Source organism: Staurois parvus, unplaced genomic scaffold (assembly GCF_062004578.1).
Source record: "Staurois parvus isolate SC_StPar_1 unplaced genomic scaffold, SC_StPar_1.0 ptg000947l, whole genome shotgun sequence".
NCBI classification, from domain to species: domain Eukaryota; kingdom Metazoa; phylum Chordata; class Amphibia; order Anura; family Ranidae; genus Staurois; species Staurois parvus.
Genome location: NW_028318743.1, coordinates 667,962 through 688,163, shown reverse-complemented (window position 1 = coordinate 688,163; position 20,202 = coordinate 667,962). Strand labels below are relative to the sequence as shown.

General features: G+C 50.9%; 1 protein-coding gene across 1 annotated transcript in view; it reads right to left on the bottom strand.

Moving 5' to 3' along the window:
* The window catches only part of LOC149441791 (proteinase-activated receptor 1-like), an 84,146-nt gene that overhangs the window by 11,233 nt on the left and 52,711 nt on the right, over window positions 1–20,202 (bottom strand). The window contains exon 6 of the mRNA XM_089656889.1: window positions 19,677–19,703. Coding sequence (XP_089513015.1) covers window positions 19,677–19,703 — 27 coding nt within the window. The remainder of the gene's footprint in view (window positions 1–19,676; window positions 19,704–20,202) is intronic.

The following is a 20,202-nucleotide window of genomic DNA, read 5'->3' as shown; positions in this document are numbered from 1 at the left end:
AAGGAGCATCTGAATGAGTGGAATATGCCAACAAGCGACAACAGGGGCCCATGACAGATTACGGGCCTGGCAGCAGCATGAGGAGTCGGTACGGGGGCCCATGGCAGATTAGGGGCCTGGCAGCAGCTATGGGAGGCCCGTAATCTGCCAGCACCCTATGACAAAAAATGGAACCCACCAGCAGTGTGAGGAGACCTGAAAGTGGCACATGGCAGAGTGTGGCGATGGAGACAGCAGCAATGGGAGGCCGTACAGGGACCCATGAGAGACTCTGGACCTGGCAGCAGCATGAGGAGGCGGTATAGGGGCCCATGGCAGATTAGGGGCCTGGCAGCAGCTATGGGAGGCCCGTAATCTGCCAGCACCCTATGACAAAAAATGGAATACACCAGCAGTGTGAGGAGACCTGAAAGTGGCACATGGCAGAGTGTGGCGATGGAGACAGCAGCAATGGGAGGCCGTACAGGGACCCATGAGAGACTCTGGACTTGGCAGCAGCATGAGGAGGCGGTATAGGGGCCCATGGCAGATTAGGGGCCTGGCAGCAGCTATGGGAGGCCCGTAATCTGCCAGCACCCTATGACAAAAAATGTAACACACCAGCAGTGTGAGGAGACCTGAAAGTGGCACATGTTTGGGGCATGATTCATGGCGGATTTAGTCAGTTGTGTCAGGAACTGGTGGTTTGAAATCCAGAGTAATCCACGCCTGATTCATTTTCACAAACGTCAGTCTCTCCACACTTTGGGTGGACAGTCGTGTCCTCCGCGGAGTTGCAATACCTCCTGCCGCACTAAACACGCGCTCCGATGCCACGCTACTGGCCGGGCATGACAGCCTTTCAAGGGCAAATTCAGCTAGTTGGGGCCAAAGGTCAAGTTTCGTTGCCCAGTAGTCAAGGGGATTGTCTACCTCGGTTGGCAGGGTGCTGTCCAAGTAGGCCTAAGCCTGTTGTTTGAGGTCCTGCTCCAGGTCCACCTGATGCTGCTGCTGCTGCTGCTGCTGCGGCTGGTTAGTAGTTTCCTCACTGCGCTGGTGAAGAAAGCTACTCATCATCGACTGCAGACTGAGGCAGCCGCTGCTGGTGGAGCTGCCACTGCTCCTACCACCCCACCCCTCCCCTGCTGCCATGGCAGCGGAACGCGAGCGCACAGGGCCCACAGTGTCCGAGGATGGACGTTGGCGCAGACAGGCAGAGACCAGCTGACTACATAGATGGTTTTTATAGTACGTTATTTTGGCCTCCCTCTCAGCAGGTGTGAAAAAGGCCACCATTTTTGAACGGTAGCGAGGGTCCAACAAGGTGGACAGCCAAAAGTCATCCCTCTGTCTGATGGTTATTATTCGGCTGTCGCTACGCAAGCAAGCGAGCATGCTATGGGCCATTTGTGCCAAGGAATGCGAGGGACTCCCTGCCTCCATCTCCACAGCATACTGCCACGGTGCGTCTGGGTCCTCTGTCTCCTCCTCCTCCTCCTCTACCAGATGCTCCTGCTCCTCCACTCCTGTCCGCTGAGTGGAAAAACCACCCATTTCACTCAATAATTCCTGAGCACCAATGTCCTCCTCTACCTCCTCCTCTTCTTCCTGTCCTGCCCCCACAGGGGTCATGTGGCGTTGAGATCTGTGCGCCACGTCTACCGCACCCTGACCAGCCATTGTTAACAGCATTTGTTCCAGGACGTGCAACAGAGGAATGACGTCGTTCATCCCATAGTCCTGCCGACTCACGAATAGCGTGGCCTCCTCAAAGGGCCTGAGCAAGCGCAGGTGTCACGCATGAGCTGCCAATGGCTGACATCTAAGTTACACAGGGAGTACCTTTATCCGCTTTTAACATCAGGAAATCGGTGATGGCCTTTCGCTGTTCGTAAAGGCGGTCTAACATATGTAGGGTTGAATTCCACCTTGTTGCAACGTCACAGCATGAGGAGTCGGTACGGGGGCCCATGGCAGATTACGGGCCTGGCAGCAGCAATGGGAGGCCCGTAATCTGCCAGCACCCTATGTCAAAAAATTCAACACACCAGCAGTGTGAGGAGACCTGAAAGTGGCACATGGCAGAGTGTGGCTATGGAGACAGCAGCAATGGGAGGCCGTACAGGGACCCATGAGAGACTCTGGACCTGGCAGCAGCATGAGGAGGCGGTATATAGGGGCCTATGGCAGATTAGGGGCCTGGCAGCAGCTATAGGAGGCCCGTAATCTGCCAGCACCCTATGTCAAAAAATTCTACACACCAGCAGTGTGAGGAGACCTGAAAGTGGCACATGGCAGAGTGTGGCGATGGAGACAGCAGCAATGGGAGGCCGTACAGGGACCCATGACAGACTCTGGACCTGGCTGCAGCATGAGGAGGCGGTATATAGGGGCCTATGGCAGATTAGGGGCCTGGCAGCAGCAATGGGAGGCCCGTAATCTGCCAGCACCCTATGTCAAAAAATTCAACACACCAGCAGTGTGAGGAGACCTGAAAGTGGCACATGGCATGAGAGACTGTGGACCTGGCAGCAGCATGAAGAGGCGGTATAGGGGCCCATGGCAGATTAGGGGCCTGGCAGCAGCTATGGGAGGCCCGTAATCTGCCAGCACCCTATGTCAAAAAATTCAACACACCAGCAGTGTGTGAGGAGACCTGAAAGTGGCACATGGCAGAGTGTGGCGATGGAGACAGCAGCAATGGGAGGCCGTACAGGGACCCATGAGAGACTCTGGACCTGGCAGCAGCATGAGGAGGCGGTATATAGGGGCCTATGGCAGATTAGGGGCCTGGCAGCAGCTATGGGAGGCCCGTAATCTGCCAGCACCCTATGTCAAAAAATTCTACACACCAGCAGTGTGAGGAGACCTGAAAGTGGCACATGGCAGAGTGTGGCGATGGAGACAGCAGCAATGGGAGGCCGTACAGGGACCCATGAGAGACTCTGGACTTGGCAGCAGCATGAGGAGGCGGTATAGGGGCCCATGGCAGATTAGGGGCCTGGCAGCAGCTATGGGAGGCCCGTAATCTGCCAGCACCCTATGACAAAAAATGTAACACACCAGCAGTGTGAGGAGACCTGAAAGTGGCACATGTTTGGGGCATGATTCATGGCGGATTTAGTCAGTTGTGTCAGGAACTGGTGGTTTGAAATCCAGAGTAATCCACGCCTGATTCATTTTCACAAACGTCAGTCTCTCCACACTTTGGGTGGACAGTCGTGTCCTCCGCGGAGTTGCAATACCTCCTGCCGCACTAAACACGCGCTCCGATGCCACGCTACTGGCCGGGCATGACAGCCTTTCAAGGGCAAATTCAGCTAGTTGGGGCCAAAGGTCAAGTTTCGTTGCCCAGTAGTCAAGGGGATTGTCTACCTCGGTTGGCAGGGTGCTGTCCAAGTAGGCCTAAGCCTGTTGTTTGAGGTCCTGCTCCAGGTCCACCTGATGCTGCTGCTGCTGCGGCTGGTTAGTAGTTTCCTCACTGCGCTGGTGAAGAAAGCTACTCATCATCGACTGCAGACTGAGGCAGCCGCTGCTGGTGGAGCTGCCACTGCTCCTACCACCCCACCCCTCCCCTGCTGCCATGGCAGCGGAACGCGAGCGCACAGGGCCCACAGTGTCCGAGGATGGACGTTGGCGCAGACAGGCAGAGACCAGCTGACTACATAGATGGTTTTTATAGTACGTTATTTTGGCCTCCCTCTCAGCAGGTGTGAAAAAGGCCACCATTTTTGAACGGTAGCGAGGGTCCAACAAGGTGGACAGCCAAAAGTCATCCCTCTGTCTGATGGTTATTATTCGGCTGTCGCTACGCAAGCAAGCGAGCATGCTATGGGCCATTTGTGCCAAGGAATGCGAGGGACTCCCTGCCTCCATCTCCACAGCATACTGCCACGGTGCGTCTGGGTCCTCTGTCTCCTCCTCCTCCTCCTCTACCAGATGCTCCTGCTCCTCCACTCCTGTCCGCTGAGTGGAAAAACCACCCATTTCACTCAATAATTCCTGAGCACCAATGTCCTCCTCTACCTCCTCCTCTTCTTCCTGTCCTGCCCCCACAGGGGTCATGTGGCGTTGAGATCTGTGCGCCACGTCTACCGCACCCTGACCAGCCATTGTTAACAGCATTTGTTCCAGGACGTGCAACAGAGGAATGACGTCGTTCATCCCATAGTCCTGCCGACTCACGAATAGCGTGGCCTCCTCAAAGGGCCTGAGCAAGCGCAGGTGTCACGCATGAGCTGCCAATGGCTGACATCTAAGTTACACAGGGAGTACCTTTATCCGCTTTTAACATCAGGAAATCGGTGATGGCCTTTCGCTGTTCGTAAAGGCGGTCTAACATATGTAGGGTTGAATTCCACCTTGTTGCAACGTCACAGCATGAGGAGTCGGTACGGGGGCCCATGGCAGATTACGGGCCTGGCAGCAGCAATGGGAGGCCCGTAATCTGCCAGCACCCTATGTCAAAAAATTCAACACACCAGCAGTGTGAGGAGACCTGAAAGTGGCACATGGCAGAGTGTGGCGATGAGACAGCAGCAATGGGAGGCCGTACAGGGACCCATGAGAGACTCTGGACCTGGCAGCAGCATAAGAAGGCGGTATATAGGGGCCTATGGCAGATTAGGGGCCTGGCAGCAGCTATAGGAGGCCCGTAATCTGCCAGCACCCTATGTCAAAAAATTCAACACACCAGCAGTGTGAGGAGACCTGAAAGTGGCACATGGCATGAGACACTGTGGACCTGGCAGCAGCATGAGAAGGCGGTATATAGGGGCCTATGGCAGATTAGGGGCCTGGCAGCAGCTATGGGAGGCCCGTAATCTGCCAGCACCCTATGTCAAAAAATTCAACACACCAGCAGTGTGTGAGGAGACCTGAAAGTGGCATATGGCAGAGTGTGGCGATGGAGACAGCAGCAATGGGAGGCCGTACAGGGACCCATGAGAGACTCTGGACCTGGCAGCAGCATGAGGAGGCGGTATATAGGGGCCTATGGCAGATTAGGGGCCTGGCAGCAGCTATGGGAGGCCCGTAATCTGCCAGCACCCTATGTCAAAAAATTCTACACACCAGCAGTGTGAGGAGACCTGAAAGTGGCACATGGCAGAGTGTGGCGATGGAGACAGCAGCAATGGGAGGCCGTACAGGGACCCATGAGAGACTCTGGACCTGGCAGCAGGATGAGGAGGCGGTATATAGGGGCCTATGGCAGATTAGGGGCCTGGCAGCAGCTATGGGAGGCCCGTAATCTGCCAGCACCCTATGTCAAAAAATTCTACACACCAGCAGTGTGAGGAGACCTGAAAGTGGCACATGGCAGAGTGTGGCGATGGAGACAGCAGCAATGGGAGGCCGTACAGGGACCCATGACAGACTCTGGACCTGGCAGCAGCATGAGGAGGCGGTATATAGGGGCCTATGGCAGATTAGGGGCCTGGCAGCAGCTATGGGAGGCCCGTAATCTGCCAGCACCCTATGTCAAAAAATTCAACACACCAGCAGTGTGAGGAGACCTGAAAGTGGCACATGGCATGAGACACTGTGGACCTGGCAGCAGCATGAGGAGGCGGTATATAGGGGCCCATGGCAGATTAGGGGCCTGGCAGCAGCTATGGGAGGCCCGTAATCTGCCAGCACCCTATGTCAAAAAATTCAACACACCAGCAGTGTGTGAGGAGACCTGAAAGTGGCACATGGCAGAGTGTGGCGATGGAGACAGCAGCAATGGGAGGCCGTACAGGGACCCATGAGAGACTCTGGACCTGGCAGCAGCATGAGGAGGCGGTATATAGGGGCCTATGGCAGATTAGGGGCCTGGCAGCAGCTATGGGAGGCCCATAATCTGCCAGCACCCTATGTCAAAAAATTCAACACACCAGCAGTGTGTGAGGAGACCTGAAAGTGGCACATGGCAGAGTGTGGCGATGGAGACAGCAGCAATGGGAGGCCGTACAGGGACCCATGAGAGACTCTGGACCTGGCAGCAGCATGAGGAGGCGGTATATAGGGGCCTATGGCAGATTAGGGGCCTGGCAGCAGCTATAGGAGGCCCGTAATCTGCCAGCACCCTATGTCAAAAAATTCTACACACCAGCAGTGTGAGGAGACCTGAAAGTGGCACATGGCAGAGTGTGGCGATGGAGACAGCAGCAATGGGAGGCCGTACAGGGACCCATGACAGACTCTGGACCTGGCAGCAGCATGAGGAGGCGGTATATAGGGGCCTATGGCAGATTAGGGGCCTGGCAGCAGCTATGGGAGGCCCGTAATCTGCCAGCACCCTATGTCAAAAAATTCAACACACCAGCAGTGTGTGAGGAGACCTGAAAGTGGCACATGGCAGAGTGTGGCGATGGAGACAGCAGCAATGGGAGGCCGTACAGGGACCCATGAGAGACTCTGGACCTGGCAGCAGCATGAGGAGGCGGTATATAGGGGCCTATGGCAGATTAGGGGCCTGGCAGCAGCTATGGGAGGCCCGTAATCTGCCAGCACCCTATGTCAAAAAAGTCTACACACCAGCAGTTTGAGGAGACCTGAAAGTGGCACATGGCAGAGTGTGGCGATGGAGACAGCAGCAATGGGAGGCCATACAGGGACCCATGACAGACTCTGGACCTGGCAGCAGCATGAGGAGGCGGTATATAGGGGCCTATGGCAGATTAGGGGCCTGGCAGCAGCAATGGGAGGCCCGTAATCTGCCAGCACCCGATGTCAAAAAATTCAACACACCAGCAGTGTGAGGAGACCTGAAAGTGGCACATGGCATGAGAGACTGTGGACCTGGCAGCAGCATGAAGAGGCGGTATAGGGGCCCATGGCAGATTAGGGGCCTGGCAGTAGCTATGGGAGGCCCGTAATCTGCCAGCACCCTATGTCAAAAAATTCAACACACCAGCAGTGTGTGAGGAGACCTGAAAGTGGCACATGGCAGAGTGTGGCGATGGAGACAGCAGCAATGGGAGGCTGTACAGGGACCCATGAGAGACTCTGGACCTGGCAGCAGTATGAGGAGGCGGTATATAGGGGCCTATGGCAGATTAGGGGCCTGGCAGCAGCTATGGGAGGCCCGTAATCTGCCAGCACCCTATGTCAAAAAATTCTACACACCAGCAGTGTGAGGAGACCTGAAAGTGGCACATGGCAGAGTGTGGCGATGGAGACAGCAGCAATGGGAGGCCGTACAGGGACCCATGAGAGACTCTGGACCTGGCAGCAGGATGAGGAGGCGGTATATAGGGGCCTATGGCAGATTAGGGGCCTGGCAGCAGCTATGGGAGGCCCGTAATCTGCCAGCACCCTATGTCAAAAAATTCTACACACCAGCAGTGTGAGGAGACCTGAAAGTGGCACATGGCAGAGTGTGGCGATGAGACAGCAGCAATGGGAGGCCGTACAGGGACCCATGAGAGACTCTGGACCTGGCAGCAGCATGAGGAGGCGGTATATAGGGGCCTATGGCAGATTAGGGGCCTGGCAGCAGCTATAGGAGGCCCATAATCTGCCAGCACCCTATGTCAAAAAATTCAACACACCAGCAGTGTGAGGAGACCTGAAAGTGGCACATGGCATGAGACACTGTGGACCTGGCAGCAGCATGAGGAGGCGGTATATAGGGGCCTATGGCAGATTAGGGGCCTGGCAGCAGCTATGGGAGGCCCGTAATCTGCCAGCACCCTATGTCAAAAAATTCAACACACCAGCAGTGTGTGAGGAGACCTGAAAGTGGCACATGGCAGAGTGTGGCGATGGAGACAGCAGCAATGGGAGGCCGTACAGGGACCCATGAGAGACTCTGGACCTGGCAGCAGCATGAGGAGGCGGTATATAGGGGCCTATGGCAGATTAGGGGCCTGGCAGCAGCTATGGGAGGCCCGTAATCTGCCAGCACCCTATGTCAAAAAATTCAACACACCAGCAGTGTGAGGAGACCTGAAAGTGGCACATGGCATGAGACACTGTGGACCTGGCAGCAGCATGAGGAGGCGGTATATAGGGGCCCATGGCAGATTAGGGGCCTGGCAGCAGCTATGGGAGGCCCGTAATCTGCCAGCACCCTATGTCAAAAAATTCAACACACCAGCAGTGTGTGAGGAGACCTGAAAGTGGCACATGGCAGAGTGTGGCGATGGAGACAGCAGCAATGGGAGGCCGTACAGGGACCCATGAGAGACTCTGGACCTGGCAGCAGCATGAGGAGGCGGTATATAGGGGCCTATGGCAGATTAGGGGCCTGGCAGCAGCTATGGGAGGCCCGTAATCTGCCAGCACCCTATGTCAAAAAATTCAACACACCAGCAGTGTGTGAGGAGACCTGAAAGTGGCACATGGCAGAGTGTGGCGATGGAGACAGCAGCAATGGGAGGCCGTACAGGGACCCATGAGAGACTCTGGACCTGGCAGCAGCATGAGGAGGCGGTATATAGGGGCCTATGGCAGATTAGGGGCCTGGCAGCAGCTATAGGAGGCCCGTAATCTGCCAGCACCCTATGTCAAAAAATTCTACACACCAGCAGTGTGAGGAGACCTGAAAGTGGCACATGGCAGAGTGTGGCGATGGAGACAGCAGCAATGGGAGGCCGTACAGGGACCCATGACAGACTCTGGACCTGGCAGCAGCATGAGGAGGCGGTATATAGGGGCCTATGGCAGATTAGGGGCCTGGCAGCAGCTATGGGAGGCCCGTAATCTGCCAGCACCCTATGTCAAAAAATTCAAAACACCAGCAGTGTGTGAGGAGACCTGAAAGTGGCACATGGCAGAGTGTGGCGATGGAGACAGCAGCAATGGGAGGCCGTACAGGGACCCATGAGATACTCTGGACCTGGCAGCAGCATGAGGAGGCGGTATATAGGGGCCTATGGCAGATTAGGGGCCTGGCAGCAGCTATGGGAGGCCCGTAATCTGCCAGCACCCTATGTCAAAAAATTCTACACACCAGCAGTGTGAGGAGACCTGAAAGTGGCACATGACAGAGTGTGGCGATGGAGACAGCAGCAATGGGAGGCCGTACAGGGACCCATGACAGACTCTGGACCTGGCAGCAGCATGAGGAGGCGGTATATAGGGGCCTATGGCAGATTAGGGGCCTGGCAGCAGCAATGGGAGGCCCGTAATCTGCCAGCACCCTATGTCAAAAAATTCAACACACCAGCAGTGTGAGGAGACCTGAAAGTGGCACATGGCATGAGAGACTGTGGACCTGGCAGCAGCATGAAGAGGCGGTATAGGGGCCCATGGCAGATTAGGGGCCTGGCAGCAGCTATGGGAGGCCCGTAATCTGCCAGCACCCTATGTCAAAAAATTGAACACACCAGCAGTGTGAGGAGACCTGAAAGTGGCACATGGCAGAGTGTGGCGATGGAGACAGCAGCAATGGGAGGCCGTACAGGGACCCATGAGAGACTCTGGACCTGGCAGCAGCATGAGGAGGTGGTATATAGGGGCCTATGGCAGATTAGGGGCCTGGCAGCAGCTATGGGAGGCCCGTAATCTGCCAGCACCCTATGTCAAAAAATTCTACACACCAGCAGTGTGTGAGGAGACCTGAAAGTGGCACATGTTTGAGGCATGATTCATGGCGGATTTAGTCAGTTGTGTCAGGAACTGGTGGTTTGAAATCCAGACTAATCCACGCCTGATTCATTTTCACAAACGTGAGTCTCTCCACACTTTGGGTGGACAGTCGTGTCCTCCGCGGAGTTACAATACCTCCTGCCGCACTAAACACGCGCTCCGATGCCACGCTACTGGCCGGGCATGACAGCCTTTCAAGGGCAAATTCAGCTAGTTGGGGCCAAAGGTCAAGTTTCGTTGACCAGTAGTCAAGGGGATTGTCTACCTCGGTTGGCAGGGTGCTGTCCAAGTAGGCCCAAGCCTGTTGTTTGAGGTCCTGCTCCAGGTCCACCTGATGCTGCTGCTGCTGCTGCTGCGGCTGGTTAGTAGTTTCCTCACTGCGCTGGTGAAGAAAGCTACTCATCATCGACTGCAGACTGAGGCAGCCGCTGCTGGTGGAGCTGCCACTGCTCCTACCACCCCACCCCTCCCCTGCTGCCATGGCAGCGGAACGCGAGCGCACAGGGCCCACAGTGTCTGAGGATGGACGTTGGCGCACAAAGGCAGAGACCAACTGACTACATAGGTGGTTTTTATAGTACGTTATTTTGGCCTCCCTCTCAGCAGGTGTGAAAAAGGCCACCATTTTGGAACGGTAGCGAGGGTCCAACAAGGTGGACAGCCAAAAGTCATCCCTCTGTCTGATGGTTATTATTCGGCTGTCGCTACGCAAGCAACCGAGCATGCTATGGGCCATTTGTGCCAAGGAATGCGAGGGACTCCCTGCCTCCATCTCCACAGCATACTGCCACGGTGCGTCTGGGTCCTCTGTCTCCTCCTCCTCCTCCTCTACCAGATGCTCCTGCTCCTCCACTCCTGTCCGCTGAGTGGAAAAACCACCCATTTCACTCAATAATTCCTGAGCACAAATGTCCTCCTCTACCTCCTCCTCTTCTTCCTGTCCTGCCCCCACAGGGGTCATGTGGCGTTGAGATCTGTGCGCCACGTCTACCGCACCCTGACCAGCCATTGTTAACAGCATTTGTTCAAGGACGTGCAACAGAGGAATGACGTCGTTCACCCCATAGTCCTGCCGACTCACGAATAGCGTGGCCTCCTCAAAGGGCCTGAGCAAGCGGCAGGTGTCACGCATGAGCTGCCAATGGCTGACATCGAAGTTACACAGGGGAGTACCTTTTTGTAACATCAGGAAATCGGTGATGGCCTTTCGCTGCTCGTAAAGGCGGTCTAACATGTGTAGGGTTGAATTCCACCTTGTTGCAACGTCGCAGATCAGGCGATGATGTGGAATTCCGTTCTGCCGCTGCAGCTCAAGGAGGGTGTGCTTTGCGGTGTAGGAATGGCTGAAATGCATGCAAAGTTTACGTGACATTTTAAGGATGTCTTGCAGTGGGATGGTGGATTTTAGGAACCGCTTGACAACCAGATTGAACACGTGAGCCATGCATGGCGCATGGCACAACCTTCCTTGACGCAGAGCAGACACCATGTTCTTTCCGTTGTCGGTCAACATGGTTCCGATTTTCAGTTTGCGCGGAGACAGCCATCTGTCGATTTCTCTGTTCATTACACTCAGAAGTTCCTCCCCTGTGTGACTACGTTCGCCAAGGCATACCAGGTGCAGAACAGCGTGACACCGTTGCGCCCTGCACATGTGATATGCCGGTCGGGTAATGGGACTTGGCACGGGGGTGGCGGCTGAGGACACGGTGGAAGAAGAGGTGGTAGAGGCGGACATCTTTGCCGGACCAAGGACGTGCAAACGTGGAGGCAAAAGCGGCGTGACCTGTCCAAGTTGCTGGTGCGGCTGTGACGGCATCACGTTCACCCAGTGGGCCGTAAATGACATGTACTGTCCCTGACCGTAGTTACAGCTCCACACGTCGGCGCTGCCGTGCACTTTGGCAGAGACCGACATGCTCAAAGACTGGCCCACCATGTCTTCTACATGTGAATGCAGGGCTGGCACTGCCTTTTTGGCGAAGAAATGACGGCTTGGCACTCTCCACCGCGGCGCGGCACAAGCCATCATTTCTCTGAAAGGTGCTGAGTCCACCACTTGGAAAGGGAGGGACTGCAGCACCAGCAACTTGGACAGGAGGACGTTCAGCTTTTGCACCGTCGGGTGCGTGCTCGCAAACTGTTGTCTCTTGGAAACGGATTCCAAGAAAGACTGCTGACGGAATCCGTGAAGAGGAGTAGCAGGAGAAGGAGCATCTGAACGAGCGGAAGATGCCAACGAGTGACAACTCCCCTCAGCAGAGGTGTTGGAGCCTTGACTGGCTGATGGAGGGCGATTGTCGTCGGGTGACGGAGCAAGTAACAGAGCGGGTGATGGAGCGGGGGCTGGGGCGGGCAGAACCGCCGTATCTTTATCACGGTTTTCCCAGGCCACCAAATGGCGACGCTGCATATGCTGCCGCAACGCTGTAGTCCCAACATGGGCCCCCTGGCCACGCTTGACTTTCTGGCCACATAGTCGACATACGGCTACGTTTACTTCTTCGGGCGGCTTGACGAAAAATTGCCACACCGCCGAGTAGGAAACTTTGCCCCCGATACTCCTCACTGGCTGACTGCTGCTTCCTCCGTGCACACCGGCACCACTACTGGCCGTGGTGGTAGGCTGCAGTGGAACTGGTGCTCTACTCCGTGGCCGTTTGGCTCCACTGACACTGCTTCCACTGACACTGCTGCGACCCTGCTGCTGTCTCCTGGGCAACCCACCGACTGTTTCGCTCACTGCCAAGCTGCCACCCTCTTCTCCTGATGATGCGGAAGAAATTGCCTGATGACGACGAGGCTGCCAAGTGCGATCAACCTCCTCATCATCAAGTAGGGTCTCCGCCTCACTACTAGCCCCCTCGGCTGCGTCTGGGTCAGGAGACAGACCTGTCTCTAGACCGGCTACCGGGCCACTCTCCTCGCCACTACTTCTTCGCCTAGCTGCTGAAAAGGCGGATGTCTCCCCCCGTTCCTGACCGCCCTCTGTTAGCTCTTCCTCACTGTACAGTGGGGCTGAGCCCACAGCATGCGATACTTCGCTTGGTGAGGGAACACCAAAGGACAGGGGCAGGTAGAGGACACGTGATTTCAGTGGGCTTGGTCCCGGGCCATGCCAACTAACGGTTGTGTCTGACGTACCCACCGACCGTTGGCTGTAGGTGTCAGAGGTGACCTGGGAAGAGGAAGACGACCGAGCCAACCAATCGATGACGGCAGGGTTGTCGGTGGAGACACGACCGCTGGATGACACCGGGAGCACTGGCCTCTGGCTGCGAATAGTGCTGCCTCGACCCCTTCCTCTGCTGCCACGTCTGCTCGCTCCTAAAACATTGCCTCCTCTGCCACTCCTCTGCATGTTGTCTGACATACTCTTTAATTAAACGATTATGTGTCCCTGAGTAACAATTCTGTGTCCCTGAGTAACAATTCTGTGTCTGTGCGAGTAACAATTCTGTGGCCCTAAGTAACAGTTCTGTGGCCCTCAGTAACAATTCTGTGTCCCTGATTAACGTTTCTGTGGCCCCAAGTAACAGTTCTGTGGCCCTCAGTAACAATTCTGTGTCTGTGCGAGTAACAATTCTGTGTCTGTGCGAGAAACAATTCTGTGGCCCTAAGTAACAGTTCTGTGGCCCTCAGTAACAGTTCTGTTTCCCTGAGTAACAATTCTGTGTCTGTGCGAGTAAGAATTCTGTGTCTGTGCGAGTAACAATTCTGTGGCCCTAAGTAACAGTTCTGTGGCCCTCAGTAACAGTTCTGTGTCCCTGAGTAACAATTCTGTGTCTGTGCGAGTAACAATTCTGTCTGTGCGAGTAACAATTCTGTGGCCCTAAGTAACGGTTCTGTGGCCCTCAGTAACAGTTCTGTGTGTCTCTGTGTAACAATTCTGTGTCTGTGCGAGTAACAATTCTGTGGCCCTAAGTAACAGTTCTGTGGCCCTCAGTAACAATTCTGTGTCCCTGATTAACGTTTCTGTGGCCCCAAGTAACAGTTCTGTGGCCCTCAGTAACAATTCTGTGTCTGTGCGAGTAACAATTCTGTGTCTGTGCGAGTAACAATTCTGTGGCCCTAAGTAACGGTTCTGTGGCCCTCAGTAACAGTTCTGTGTCCCTGTGTAACAATTCTGTGTCTGTGCGAGTAACAATTCTGTGGCCCTAAGTAACAGTTCTGTGGTCCTCAGTAACAATTCTGTGTCTGTGCGAGTAACAATTCTGTGTCTGTGCGAGTAACAATTCTGTGGCCCTAAGTAACAGTTCTGTGGCCCTCAGTAACAATTCTGTGTCTGTCCCTGAGTAACAATTCTGTGGCCCTAACTAAAGTTTCTGTGGCCCTAAGTAACAATTCTCTGGCACTCAGTAACAATTCTGTCTGTCCCTGAGTAACAATTCTGTGGCCCTAATAACGTTTCTGTGGCCCTAAGTAACAATTATCTGGCACTCAGTAACAATTCTGTCTGTCCCTGAGTAACAATTCTCTGGCACTCAGTAACAATTCTGTCTGTCCCTGAGTAAAAATTCTGTGGCCCTAAGTAAAGTTTCTGTGGCCGTGAGTAACAATTCTCTGGCACTCCGTAACAATTCTGTCTGTCCCTGAGTAACAATTCTCTGGCACTCAGTAACAATTCTGTCTGTCCCTGAGTAAAAATTCTGTGGCCCTAATTAAAGTTTCTGTGGCCCTAAGTAACAATTCTCTGGCACTCAGTAACAATTCTGTCTGTCCCTGAGTAACAATTCTCTGGCACTCCGTAACAATTCTGTCTGTCCCTGAGTAACAATTCTCTGGCACTCAGTAACAATTCTGTCTGTCCCTGAGTAAAAATTCTGTGGCCCTAAGTAAAGTTTCTGTGGCCCTGAGTAACAATTCTCTGGCACTCAGTAACAATTCTGTCTGTCCCTGAGTAACAATTCTCTGGCACTCAGTAACAATTCTGTCTGTCCCTGAGTAAAAATTCTGTGGCCCTAAGTAAAGTTTCTGTGGCCCTGAGTAACAATTCTCTGGCACTCCGTAACAATTCTGTCTGTCCCTGAGTATGAATTCTGTGGCCCTAACTAGCGTTTCTTTGTCCCTAAGTAACAGTTCTGTGGCCCTGAGTAACAATTCTGTGTCTGTGCGAGTAACAATTCTGTGGCCCTAAGTAACAGTTCTGTGGCCCTCAGTAACAGTTCTGTGTCTGTGCGAGTAACAATTCTGTGTCTGTGCGAGTAACAATTCTGTGGCCCTAAGTAAAGTTTCTGTGGCCCTCAGTAACAGTTCTGTGTCTGTGCGAGTAACAATTCTGTGTCTGTGCGAGTAACAATTCTGTGGCCCTAAGTAAAGTTTCTGTGGCCCTAAGTAACAATTCTCTGGCACTCAGTAACAATTCTGTCTGTCCCTGAGTAACAATTCTCTGGCACTCAGTAACAATTCTGTCTGTCCCTGAGTAAAAATTCTGTGGCCCTAAGTAAAGTTTCTGTGGCCCTGAGTAACAATTCTCTGGCACTCCGTAACAATTCTGTCTGTCCCTGAGTAACAATTCTCTGGCACTCAGTAACAATTCTGTCTGTCCCTGAGTAAAAATTCTGTGGCCCTAAGTAAAGTTTCTGTGGCCCTGAGTAACAATTCTCTGGCACTCCGTAACAATTCTGTCTGTCCCTGAGTATGAATTCTGTGGCCCTAACTAGCGTTTCTTTGTCCCTAAGTAACAGTTCTGTGGCCCTGAGTAACAATTCTGTGTCTGTGCGAGTAACAATTCTGTGGCCCTAAGTAACAGTTCTGTGGCCCTCAGTAACAGTTCTGTGTCTTTGCGAGTAACAATTCTGTGTCTGTGCGAGTAACAATTCTGTGGCCCTAAGTAACAGTTCTGTGGCCTTCAGTAACAATTCTGTGTCTGTGCGAGTAACAATTCTGTGTCTGTGCGAGTAACAATTCTGTGGCCCTAAGTAAAGTTTCTGTGGCCCTAAGTAACAATTCTCTGGCACTCAGTAATAATTCTGTCTGTCCCTGAGTAACAATTCTCTGGCACTCAGTAACAATTCTGTCTGTCCCTGAGTAAAAATTCTGTGGCCCTAAGTAAAGTTTCTGGGGCCCTGAGTAACAATTCTCTGGCACTCAGTAACAATTCTGTCTGTCCCTGAGTAACAATTCTCTGGCACTCAGTAACAATTCTGTCTGTCCCTGAGTAAAAATTCTGTGGCCCTAAGTAAAGTTTCTGTGGCCCTAAATAACAATTCTCTGGCACTCAGTAACAATTCTGTCTGTCCCTGAGTAACAATTCTCTGGCACTCAGTAACAATTCTGTCTGTCCCTGAGTAAAAATTCTGTGGCCCTAATTAAAGTTTCTGTGGCCCTAAGTAACAATTCTCTGGCACTCAGTAACAATTCTGTCTGTCCCTGAGTAACAATTCTCTGGCACTCAGTAACAATTCTGTCTGTCCCTGAGTAAAAATTCTGTGGCCCTAATAACGTTTCTGTGGCCCTAAGTAACAATTCTCTGGCACTGAGTAACAATTCTGTCTGTCCCTGAGTATGAATTCTGTGGCCCTAACTAGCGTTTCTTTGTCCCTAAATAACGATTCTGTGGCCCTCATTAACAAGTCTGTGTCCCTGAGTAATGGTTCTCTGTCCCTAAGTAACTTTTCTCTGTCCCCAATTATCGTTTCTGTGGCCCTAACTCTGTCCCTGTCCCTAGTACAGAGCGGTCTGCCTCTGTTCAATAACTGCAGGCAAATGAAGAATTCCAAAATGGCCGCTATTTATAGCTCGACCATTACACAGTGCTGGCTGGCTGGCTGCTGATTGGCTGATGCGATCACATGTAGTTGAGGAATGCATTATGGGTCAGCGCGCCTTGTCTGCGCGCCTTCCCAGACATCCCCGCTCCGTCGCCGCACATGTCAGCCGCCATTTTCTGAAAAATTTCGATTCGCGCGTCCGAATTAGGCTATTTTTCGGATTCGGCACGAATCGAAATTTTTCCGATATTCGACTCGAATTCCACTTCGGATACTTCGATTCGCTCATCTCTAACCATTACCAATCAGAATTACTCAAAGCCAGATTCATGGAGAAAGGATATAATTCTCACACTCTGGATCAAACCGCTAATGAGATTGGCTTATTGGATAGGGAGGATCTGCTTACTATGGAGAAAAGAGTAAAACCTGATAGATTCTGTCCTTTTATACCAGATTTCTCCATCCAATTCAGAGAAGTTACCAGAATTATTAAGAAGAATTGGGCTGTCCTTAGGAATGACCCTATTTTGGGTGACTCTCTACCGGAATTCCCAGAGATTACTTTTAGGAAGGCACCTCCACTGAGTCTCTTGGTGGCCCCTAATGTAGTCGATCAGCCAAGGAGTATGACTTCACCATTCGGCCTTAAAGGGTTCTTCCCGTGCAATAAATGTATTGCCTGTAGATATAATGGGGTGCATAAGACCAAAGTTAGAGACTTTGGATCGAGTATTACCGGCAAAAGGTATACCATACATCAGACTATAACATGTAATACTACGCATACAGTATACCTTCTGCAATGTCCCTGTAACCTCCAATATGTGGGTAGGACTACAAGACGCCTGAGGGATCGCCTCAGGGAACATTACAATAAAATTAAAAAGGGTTTTGAGTACCACTCATTATCAAAGCATTATAAAGATTATCATGCCAAAGACCCCTCAACTCTTAAATTCACAGCTATTGATGTGATTGACCAGCATTGGAGGGGGGGACATAAGAGGAGAGCAGTGTCCCGTCTTGAGACAAAGTGGATTGTAGAGCTTAAGTCTCTTCAACCCAAAGGCTTGAATGTAGACCTGGACATCAACTGCTTTATTGATAATAGTTGAGTTCTGGTTTCAGTAGGTTTTATTGTCTTATGAATTCGGCTTTTATTATTATATATTTGTATCTGTCCACCGTGCTATCTATATCATGGCTTTGGTTTTTCCATAATAATTTTGTTTTATCATATTCTAACCTTGGGTGCATTTATTATATGGTTTCATCATTGTGTGATGGAACGGTGCTCCTAGTTTTAAATTTATACTGATTCATTTAAATGCTGGGTAATAATTTTTATTCCAGCTATATGCATATGATTGGATTCATCGCTTGTAGATGGTTTAAATCCCCCTTTGACACAAATAGGTTCTCTTTAAATAGGGAGATCTAGATTATTGTGCGGGATGGGTGTTTTTTTCTGCACTTCTGAGCATTCACTTTATTTTATTTAATAATATGAACTGTGCTAGTTGGAGTATTTTAAAAAAAAATTTACATATTAATTTTATGACTATTATTATTGATCTGATTATTCGTTATATGTATGTGACATCCATTTATGGTATTATTATATAATAGTTACTGTAATGAGTTATGATTTTATAGTTTTAATAATGATGTATTCACTATATGTTTTATTTTGGGTGTATTAACTGATGGATCATTTTAAGGACTCTAATAAAATGTGATCCGGAAGTTTATATATGTATAACATTGAACATATGCCGTTCTTTTAAATTTTATGTCACTGTTATGGATTTGGATATATTCCATGGCTCTGATATATTTCCCTGGTAGTCCAGTGTATCTAGACTGTGTTTATACTATTTAGATGCTGCTCTGGTCTCCGGTTTCATGGAGGAACGAGCAGCCGTTCAGACCCGCCCTAAGCCTGCCTATGTGTGGGCAGGTATAGCTATTAGGCTTCAGCATTCATATTGATGATGCGCTCGCGCATGCGCAGTATTTACACGGTAGCGTGTGATGTCATTCGCGCATGCGCAGTATCCCGGAGCAGCACGTGGCGCGTAATGCGCATGAGCGAACGCGGGTATTTTAAAATCGGCGTCTAAGGGCAGGATTTACCCCTTTGAAAACGAGCATTAGCTCGAAACATGTTAGGGGATCCACCCTACTGACGCCTTTGCTACTAGGGAGCTACTAGCCACCAGGGAATACCTTCACCAGACCTGGATGAGTATCTTTGTCATCACATATTTTAACTTTATGTCTTTATGCTGATGATACCACTAGCCACCAGGGACTTATCTATTGGACCTGGATGTATATGGTTTGCATGCTGTTTGAACCACTAACCACCAGGGAGCCTATCTATTGGGCCTGGATGTATGCTTTTACCGATGTGAGTTCTTGTTGTTTTAGCTCACTTCTTATGCTCTTAATAAACGTACTTCACTATTAGCACTTTCTTGCCTCCCGGCTCGTTTTTTAATGAGCCTTGTAAGGTGGCGATTTGGATTTGAGAGCCAGAGGGGGCGTGGACAGCGTTGGACCTGTGATACAGATGTCCTCATATGACCAGATGCTGCCCAGGCTGCTGACCAGACCGTGACGCCCGGTTGCTGTTTATTTTGCATACAATGCTCATATTGTGTGTACTTGTGGTAAGCGCACAACCTTACTAATTTTCTCTTATTCTACTAAATGGGATTCGGAACATTATTGGATCATATCCATCTTCCTTTTTGCCATATCATATGAACTATTGAATTATTATTGTATATGGTGACACCGTTCTTGCTTGTTATTCATTGTTTAGCGCTACATACCCCATTTACATTTTTACTAAAAGGAAGTGGACCCAAAAAGACCAATAAAAAGCAGTCGTCCTAAATGTCAGTGGCTGCTATTATTTGTGTGTATGTGAGGGGTAATCACATTTTTGGAGTATGTTTATGGCAATAAAGAAGCACTTTTTGTAACTTCAGCTAATAGACAGCGATGAAACTTGTATATGTTGGGTGAAGGATTATCAGTTGGGATGATAATACCAATGTTAAGGAACTCGCTTCATGCTTAAATGTGCAATCATGTGATAAAATGGTTTTGGGGGAAAAGCTAAGATATTTTAGAGGATATTTAATTTTGGGAGAGATGTTTCTGCATGAGTTAATTGCTTGTTTTATCCAGGGGTGCAAATAAAATCTATACTTACCTGATCCTTCCATCCTCCGGAAAACAGTGCTTCCCCATGTCCAGCGGTGGACTGTTCCTGGTGTCCTCGCATCCAGAGCCGGTCTATGGGCATGAAGACGTCAGGAACTTACCCCAATTAATGTCAGGACAGTAATGTGATATAAATTAAGTTACGTTGTATAATAAGTTCCTTACCCGGGATAACAAACGTAGATTCATCATCTGCAAAAGTGTAAGAGGAAAGTGTTAGAGAATCGTACAATAAGATCTACAATTCAGCTATTTTATTACACAATTGTTTTCATTTATTATTATTTTACCTTCTTCTGTCCATGGTAATCATGAATCATCAATTGATTGATCAGTATAGAGACCGCTTCTCCCAATCCTGTCCATAATAACATGACAGGTCCTCTTACCCCAATCCTGTCCATAATAACATGACAGGTCCTCTTACAACACAGAGTTCTGTACAGAGGGATCCATCTGTCAGTTTCTCATCCCTGCTTTGCTGAAAGATCTGTTAGTATAGGCAGCACACTGTACAGACATTACGAATAGTTAGGCACACATTTAACCCCTTGATCACCCTGGATGTTAACCCCTTCCTAGCCGGTGTCATTAGTGCAGTGACAGTGTATAGTATTATCATGACTGAAGTTGGATCCACTTCGGGGGACATTTTTTTAAAGTTTATATTTAATAAAGAACTTGTCAAAGA